The sequence below is a fragment of the Colletotrichum gloeosporioides genome, assembly GCF_011800055.1.
Source record: "Colletotrichum gloeosporioides strain Lc1 chromosome Unknown consensus_22, whole genome shotgun sequence".
In the NCBI taxonomy this organism is placed as follows: domain Eukaryota; kingdom Fungi; phylum Ascomycota; class Sordariomycetes; order Glomerellales; family Glomerellaceae; genus Colletotrichum; species Colletotrichum gloeosporioides.
This window is the reverse complement of record NW_025544667.1, coordinates 700,111-709,146: the sequence shown is the minus strand read 5'-3', so window position 1 is coordinate 709,146 and position 9,036 is coordinate 700,111. Positions and strand designations below refer to the sequence as shown.

Sequence of the window (9,036 nt, the reverse complement as noted above, 5' to 3'; positions counted from 1 at the left end):
AATTAAAATTTTTAGATTTAAAACTTATTAAACTATTTAGTTAAATTTTAAATTTTATAAATAAACTAAACTAAACCTCTTAGATATTATTATTTAATTTATAAATATTATAATAAAGTTTATAAATTTAAAAAAACTTCTTATTATTATTACTAAGAAGTAATTAGAGAATAAGAAGGTAGTTAAGTAATTAAAAAACTATAGAAGAAATAGATTATAGTAATTTCCTATTATTAGAAATTAGTAATATATTATAATAGTATAATTTATTTCCTATATAGTTTTAATATTTTAATTTAGATTTTAGCTCCTCTCTAACTCTCTCTTAATATATTATATTAATAATATAGATTATTACTTAGAACTTAAATTATAATCTCTACTTTATTTATATACTTAATACTTAAATAAAAAGGTTTTATTTATTACTTATACCTACTTAGTACCTACTTAGGTACCCCTCTATACCTATAGATTATATAGGTATATACTTATATAGATATCTATAGATAGTTTGAAGCCTAGATATATTATCCCACTAAGTATTACTAAAGTTCAGTCCACTACGTGCGGAGCTCCAACCTATCAGAGTAAATAGACATCTTCTCTTGTAGCTAATATAAAACCGTGCAGTTAGAACAAAATATAGAAAATCCGTAGGGTCTTTCACTGCAGCCCACTGGGACCCGATGGGATGACTAGGGAAGCTGTGATTCATTGTCGCGGTCCTTAACTGACCTAAGTGCCCCTCGTCTTCGTCTTTGTTCAGTATTGCGCTCGAAATTCGGAAACCATCTACCATTCCGGTGTCATTCATAAATCAAGCATAGTTTTGTTCGTCGTGAGTCTGACGCTATGTACGCCGCCCACAACGACAGTAATAGACTGAAGAGATTGAACACCTTGAACTGGGAAAGACGTCGATGTAATTTTGACTACATAGCGCAACAATTAGCACAATTTAATATTGTCAGGCATATGGCAAAGAACTGAAAACAGATTCCATCCGGTTGGCGGCAGTTCATCGCCGAGCAAAGTGCGGTGAAGGTTCAAGTCGACTCGACTGAATCATGCTGAAGCTGACAGTGTTGACTGGGGCCTCAAAAATTAATTATCATGGCATCCTTGGAACTTTACATTCTTATTCCAACTCTCGCACGAATACTCGTGGAGTAGTTAATCTCGTACCGATCATTTCGTGAGAATGGTGCCATACTTTTGAAGCCCGACTTTCTACTTTGAGTCTCTCAACATTATTTAACCACAGAAAATTCCTAGCTCCAGTCTAGTCATTCTCAACAACACTGTGTTTGTTTCATTCATCTCTACATCGTCTCCCAGACTCCATACAGTCGACCACAAGATGCAGTTCAACGCTATTCTCCTCACCCTCGGCCTATTGAGCGCCACTGCTTCCGCTGAGACCATTCTCGGATGCTGGAACGGCCGATTCACCTGCGCCGGCGCTTGCATCAACAAGGGCAAGTGCAAAGAAATCCAGAGCAGCGACAACGCCTGGTGCTGCGTTGTTTGATTTGAAGAGCGATGTGTTGCCATTTCTCGAAATGCGTAAGTAAATGCAAACGACATCAACAGATAATGGACAAAGACTAACCGCTATCACAGTGCTCAGGAGCCCCTTCAGTCTCATATAAGTCGTGTTATGGGGTGGATGAATTGCTGGGATGTTTTGGCGCTGCGAGACTACCTACCAAAGAACCAAAGATACTGTACTTGGTCAATTGCTGTTGCAGTCTCTACTGCTCTAATTGAAGGCTTCTTCTGATACCACTTGACAACTGGTAAATTTTGTAAGCTCATTGTCACAAAGACAACCGGTATCTCGAAGTCGAGGTATGCTTCACTGTTTTGAAATTCTCGTGTTTGTGTTACAATTAACACGTGCATCTGCCTTCTGCTGTTTGACAACGACAGACGATGATGGTAGACGACGTCGAAAGACGATAATAGACGATAATAAAGACGACAAATGATCATAACAGACGATACTACTGATCAGGACGACAATGATGACAACAGTAAGAATGATTACACCAAGGCAAGCAACGATAATGATAAGAGCAATCATCGTTTGATAGCTCATAGGTAGTTGTCCGCCCGGTTAGCTAGAAGTACCCGCCTGAAAAGCAAATCTCATTCCCTCTTTGCATATCTGCAAGCTTTTTTGTTGTAGCTCGTCGTATTGAATAACCTGGATGTGAAGTTGATGCACTTTAGACTCAAATATGCAGTCATTGGGTGGCCCGGGCGGGTCCCATTTCAACTCGACTGTCACTCACAAAGTTAATCTGCTCATGTCAACATACGTCCATCTCTATAGACCTGTCTTTTATATGTACTTGCTATACTTTGAGCTTGAACCTGCTGAATAAATTTGGACTCTGGCACTGGGACGGGAATCCCCAGTTTCGGCGCCCCGGGACTCCTCAGAACATTCACTGTAGAGAAGGCGATGGAGCACCGATCATGATCCACAATGTCCCGCATCAGCGGAGGAGAGGAAGACAGTGTTGGAGTTGAGAGAAAGGCCCAACTCATACGGCCTAATAATTCGGAAGGGCTATTTGAATTCAGCGAGAAATGAGGTGAGAGTGACAGGATGTTGAGACGCAATCGAGGGACAATTTCTTGTCAACCAATTATCCTGGTGTTTTCGGGCCGCGAGCTCGTTCGTGCCCGATATCACAAAGGGACAACCGCAAATTTCGATATTTTCGCGTTGGGCTCTAATGAAATATCGCGATCTTCAACAGGGTGCGAGCGTGGGGGGCATCAGGCGATTTGGATGAATATTTTGCAGCTCTCGGGGCACAATTCCGAGCGTCACTCTCAATTGGCCGCTGCAATCTTTGCACAAACGCTGCAAATTCCTTCTCGACGGCTCAACAAGACATGTGATAGCGAACCATTCTTCCAGGAGAACCACGTGGCAAGGGTATCGCGGGATGTTTTAGCTCAGAGAAATCTACAATTACTGGAGAATGCTCCGATTGGTTTTGGAAATAGCGGTGGCCTTTCAAAAATATGTGATGCGATGCAAGTTCATCGTGGTGCATCGCAGGGTGACAGTCGCCCAAGACGTGGCGGCGCGCAAAAGGGTTCTGATCGACAGGGAACCAGAGGGGCTTTGGGTGCTAAGATCAGGGCAGCGGGCAACTGGAAGCAAGATAAGGTGGGATACCGTCCTGAGAGACAAAAAGAGTTTGGGAGTTCGCGCCGAAAACTTGCCTATCTGAGCAGGATAGGAAATACCAAGCGTCAGCGGCATGTGGCGCAAGCGTCTGGATCCTTGTGAAAGTCTTGCAAGTGGACCCCGATGACGGCTGTGAGAGCGGAACCTGTGCCGGACATTCAAGTTCATGAATCGGTTTTCAGCATTTGTTAAGCTCATTCAGCCCTATGAAAATTTCAAATTGGCGATATCGCAGCCTGAAATGGTCTGTGAACCCCCATGCCAAGCTATCTAGAAGCTTTTCTGTCAACGAGGGCTGTTCGAGCAACTCATTAGACCCCATGTCCAGACTGTTCTACAAGATTAGATAATCTCGAATTTTCCACAACTCCACGATGGGGAAACTTTGAGTAGGATTGGCGCGCAAAAGCTGTGGAAACTCTGTGGAGCATCACGACATGTGAATCGCCTGAGGTCGGGAGCAGAGTCTGCCATGTGGCGAACAGCGCCCAACTGATAAGGATTTATTTGACATCACTGCAACCTTTGTGAGAGCCCTCGGAAGATGGCCGCACTGTTTCACACACCGCATTCGAGCGTATTTGAACGACAACTGCCCATGCCCCTTTACAGCATCGTCATCTCCCGCCGTTGACGTTAATCCTGCGTTTGTGTCTCGGAAATTCCAGCTGTTTGCTTGGAGACAACAACTCAAGATGACGCACGAGAAGCACTCCCTCGACACCCGCCGTGTCTCTGTTGACGCGGACGGCGAGTCTCTCGGTCGCCGTACCTCAGCACTTGAAGAAGTTCCTACCTTCGTCCCGCCACCCGGTTTCCCAGGTCTTCCCATTACTCGGCGCAGGAGCACCGTCTCGCAGACTTCGCGAGTCACCTTTGAGCATGAGCGCCCGGAAGATATGGAGGAACTCGTTCTGAGTGCCTCCGCCCTGAGCCGCCACCGGTCGCGAGACAGGCGTGAGTCTCAGGACCACGTCTTCGAGCTCCCTGCATTCCCTCGCGCCGCCAAGCCTGGTCCCGTCAGCACCATTCGAGAAGTTCCGTCCGAGTTTACGACACCGCAATCGACGCGGCCACCATCACCAGTCTCCGGCTTCGCCTCAGGACCGCCATCCCCAGGAGAGAGGTCCGGTACTCAGACACCGGCCGAATACGAAATCGGTGCGGGGCAAGCTTACCCAGACGTCGGCACCGTCGCTTCCTTTCGCGGAGCGATCGTACTCCTCTGCACCTGCGGAGCACAACTGATGGACAACGTTTTCATGTAAGTTTTGGCGGAAAAGGCCTCAAAAGAGAAGGTACTAACTATTCAACAGGACAGGTGTCAACATCGCTCTTCCAGCTATCCAGAAAGACTTTGACGTCAAGAGCGGGGAGCTGCAGTGGCTTATCTCGGCTTACACCTTGACTTTCGGCGGCTTTCTGCTGTTGTCCGGAGTCCTGGCCGACCGTTTCGGAAGAAAATTGATTTTCTGCTCTGGCATGGCGACTTTGAGCATTTGGACTATTGCCAACGGTTTCGCGACCTCATTTATCCAGCTCTCAATCTTCCGAGCCCTACAGGGTATCGGCGCCGCCATGACAGTACCGTCAGCGGTCGGCATCATCAGCAACTATTTCGTCGCCAAGGACCGAACTCTCGCTCTGACGATCTTTGGTGCCGCCGGAGCTGTTGGGTTCTGCCTAGGCTTAATCTTTGGAGGTTTCTTGACATCGTCACTGGGATGGAGATACATTTTCTACATCCCAGTCGCGGTCACCGGCACCCTCGGTACGATTGGATGGTTCCTCCTTCCCAAAGACCGCATGGAGGGCACCTCGCGCCCGAAGCTAGACTTTGTCGGTGCTGGTCTCTCGACAGCTGGACTCATTCTTCTCAGTTTCGTGCTCTCCAGCGGTGGCGAGTACGGTTGGGGTAAAGCGTTCATCATCGCTCTGCTCATTGTTAGCATCGCCATGATTGTTGCCTTCACCTATGTGGAGAAGAAGGTGGCCAACCCCATCATGCCACTTTCGCTGTGGAAGCTTGAGAACTTTGCTGCTTTATGGATCGGCGGATTCGGTAAGTCTTGCCCAGTATGCGAACTATCGATTCAGAGACATGTGCTAACCCCTGGACAGTCATGTACGGCGGATACCAGACGACCATCTACTACACGACCCTTATTGCGCAGGAAGTGAACAAGCTCAGCGCCGGCCAGACTGCACTTCGTTTCCTTCCTATGGGTGCCACGGGCTTCATCTTCAGCCTTTCTATGTCTCGCATGCTGGAGATCTTCAACCCCAAGTGGCTTCTCGCTGTGGGCATGGCTATCTGTGCCATCGCGCCTGTGCCTGCCGCGCTCATGAGGGATGACGACCTCAACTTCTGGAAGCACATCTTTCCTACAACTGTCATCGGTGTCGCTGGAACGACAATCGTGTACTGCACTATCACCGTCGTACTCCTGGCTTCAGTTCCAGTCAATGTCAAGAGTCTCTGCGGCGGTATGATAAACACTGCGTTCCAGATCGGCAGCGGCTTTGGGCTTGCAGTTGCAAGCGCCGTTGTACAGGCGGTCGACACAAAGAACGGACACGGTATCTTGCAACAGTACGGAACCGGTCTATGGTGCTGCGTTGGTTTTGCCGGTGTTGGTGTTGTTGCGAGTATCTTCGGGGTTAAGGACGTTGGCAGAGTCGTCAACGGTCCTGTGATGGCGCACTAATTCATGACTGAAATGACTTGATACGAAGGATTGATGGACAACAAAAGTTTAGCGTTGTTGATTATATGGGTAATTGGTTATAGACTTGAGATAAGTTTCAGGGAGACACGACAACACGCCGTCAAGGAGCGCAGAATTATTTTACGGATAGAATGCGAATTTTAGACTTGCGATAACAGAGGCATGACTTTAACTTCATCATGTTGCATATTCCACTTCAGTGTCTGAGACCGCGGTTATTGTCGCTCTCGCTTGACTCGAGCAAGCTGATGACGTGCCTGCGAATTCTCCGGTGCCCGGCCCTGGCTCCCGGTCCGGCCCGCCGGAAATCTTATGAGCCTGGGCCGCGCCCCACCCCGTGCCGACTCGGCGTATCCTCGGACGCTCGGCAGGGTGCCACTTGCGTTTTGTTTCTAATCGTAGCCGTAGGGTCGCATTGAAATGTTCACGAGAACGAGTGTAACTGAATCTCTTGTTTCTCTTCTTTACATGTGAGACATTGTTTGATTGATTACCAACAAAGCTTATTGTTGCATAAAGATGTGGGCGTTCCAGACCGCCCAACCAACAGCACCCTCCTGAAGCAACACCGAAATCACAATGGAATCAGAGTTTATGCGAGGCCGCCCACGCCTAGAATTGAGTCTGCCACGTATCATTGAAGATACTTTGGTCAAATGTAGGAAGGCACCCGTTGAAGTCTCACTCATTTGTCGACAACGCTGGCTCTCATACATCACTTTATTTGAAAACAAATAGGAGTCTTCATTATCTCATTACTAAAACGAAAAGTAGGTGCATACTGCCCAGGTATCATTCGCGCTTCCCATGCTCCCAATGGTCCAAAAAGTCCGGTCTACCGAAAAGTATCAAGCTCAATGGAGCTCTTGCTGTCGCCTGCAGGTGGCATCCTCTCGTGCCGTATCCTGACTTCTTCTGTTTTCATAATCCCTCGCGGCGTAGTCTGGCCGCTTTCCACATCTTGCAAGGCTTCTTGTGATTCTTGCCATCCCGTCGTCGACATGACGACGACAGAGTTCCGTCCGTAATGCGTGCCCTGTCCATATCGCTTCGTCCTGGCCGTCTTCGCCGTCTCGAGGGCATTCGTCTGTGATCTGCTCCTTCCATAACTTCTCGAAGCGGACTTCAGCTCGCGATACAGCATTCTCCTGTACAGACGTTAGTGGATGAGGCACAAACACAGTGCGTAGTATACTGACAGGACGGGAATCGAGACAGCCATGATGGAGGCGGCTGGTTCTGTCAAAGTCCAGATGGTGAGGTCGACACGATCGTATGTGATATCCGTGCTAGTCATCGATACGACCAGAACAGCTTTTACAATTCCACAAGCTCCCGCACTGAAGTCTGTCGTCAGTTTTATATCCGCGAGATCCGGATCGTAGATCTTACATAGCCCCAAGACTCATGGCGATGGCAACACCGAGTCTCTCGCGACGTCTCATTGTTGCCCTCATCAGGATCGGCCAGGGCAGAAATGCCAGCACGAAGTCCAGGACAGCTGAATAATCTGTATGGATGCATGTTAGCTTCGTTGCCGTACGGTGAAATGAGTTCGTGACCACGGCCATCAACTTACATGCTGCAAAGAGCTGGTATCGAACCAACTTGGTCTTATCCCAGCATGTTCCGGGGACACTGCCATCCCAGACCTTCTCCAGGGGTGTGCATTTGGCGAACCCAAATATCCAGACTAGGTTCATCGAGATGTTGATCGACACGATGACGAAAATCAAAAAGTACTTTGTCCAGTTGTTGGTTACGATTCGGTATAGCGTGAGCGCGAAGGACGATTTGCTCGTTGTCGTCGCGATGATTCCGAAGGTGGCGACCAGGATCGTGAAGAGGTTGATCTCTTTTCGGTTTTCGTCGCTGATGGTCCATATGTGGCGACCAAACCCCAGCGATACGATGTAAGAGTTGATGGAAACGGAAATCGCCAACGCAGCCTTTGCACACAGCACAATTAGGTTGGTCGTTCGCGATGAAAAGATGCGAGAAGAGCGGCACACATACCCAAGAGCCAATGAGCAAGTGATCGTCCCACCAAAGTCCCCTACCACGCCATATCTTGCAGTATATTCTGAGGAATAATAGTATGGCGCTTGCGCCTACCAACGACCAAGTTGCAGCAAGCAGCCGGCCGCCTCTATCGTCGACCATCGTCGGCTTTGCGGCACAAGCCCCAGGGCCACAGTTTTCTGTGGACAAAAGCTTGGGTTGAAAATCGTCAGATCTCGCAAGAGTTCGACCAACAGCCCCCAACAGCAGAGGTGCACCGCACCCTCATAATATGGAAACCAGCATATTCGTAAGTTTTCCTGATCAGCGCTCCTTGCAAGGGTGTATCCCAGGCACAACAAAGGTTCCCTCCCCGAGGAGAACAGCTGGTTTAGTGGTTTTTGGGAAAGACGTCCCCGACTCTTTTCGCGCTATGTGCCCCCCTCGAAACCAGGGCGAAAGTTACAATCATGTGTGTGCGCTAGGGCGAGCCGAGTCGTCCCAGTTAGAGATACGGAGTTCGGATGGACGTTCAGTCTCCCGCTTTCCTGCCCCGATTTGTCGGCCGACTGGCTATCTGCTTGAACGTCGCCCTGCAGGCTGTAGGGGGGTGCAACCTCAAGGGTGACGGTGGGCAGATGGGAGATTGGCAGTCGCACACGAAACTCCCAACATGCATTTGCATCCTTCCATGGCTTCTTCACACCACTTCACTAGACTGGCATGTTGGGCCCCCAAATCAAGTAATGTGGCGTTGCAAAAGCCGGATTCTACGGAGGCGGAGATTCGGCAAACGCGTCGGCTTCGGCTCGCTACTCGGTTGATCTTTCCAACGAGTAATTCTTGCTTTTTTCTTCTCCCTCTCATCAATCATTGAGATGTCTTCCCGTTCACCCGGAAAATTTCTTGCAACCAACAATGTTCTCCAGCAGTCTGCATGCGATATTTCCTTATTCCTTTGTTCTGCAACACGAGATTCCCACCTGCATCAGGCAACAATTTCCACGCCAACGCAACCCAGCTGAAGACTCCGCCCTTTTCTTCTCCAAAGATCACGCCAGGCCAAGAGATCCCAGCCTTACATACTAGCTG

At 48.6% G+C, this 9,036-nt stretch overlaps 3 protein-coding genes across 3 annotated transcripts; 1 reads left to right on the top strand and 2 right to left on the bottom strand.

Annotated features, from left to right (window-relative positions):
• Window positions 1–3,909: 3,909 nt before the first annotated feature.
• GCG54_00006960 (Puromycin resistance protein pur8) lies at window positions 3,910–5,922 on the top strand (the record flags this gene model as incomplete). Its single annotated transcript, XM_045406951.1, has 3 exons — window positions 3,910–4,478; window positions 4,531–5,276; window positions 5,336–5,922. 3 exons carry the CDS (start codon window positions 3,910–3,912, stop codon window positions 5,920–5,922), a joined length of 1,902 nt encoding a protein of 633 aa, XP_045267497.1.
• Window positions 5,923–6,778: 856 nt separating this feature from the next.
• GCG54_00006959 (uncharacterized protein) lies at window positions 6,779–7,388 on the bottom strand (the record flags this gene model as incomplete). Its single annotated transcript, XM_045406950.1, has 3 exons — window positions 6,779–7,091; window positions 7,143–7,283; window positions 7,336–7,388. 3 exons carry the CDS (start codon window positions 7,386–7,388, stop codon window positions 6,779–6,781), a joined length of 507 nt encoding a protein of 168 aa, XP_045267496.1.
• Window positions 7,389–7,556: 168 nt separating this feature from the next.
• Window positions 7,557–8,106, bottom strand: GCG54_00006958 (uncharacterized protein; the record flags this gene model as incomplete). The annotated part of the gene is made up of 2 exons (XM_045406949.1): window positions 7,557–7,892; window positions 7,960–8,106. Coding segments are annotated over 2 exons (483 nt in total), but the record flags the coding sequence as incomplete, so codon positions are not given.
• Between the last annotated feature and the right edge of the window lie 930 nt (window positions 8,107–9,036).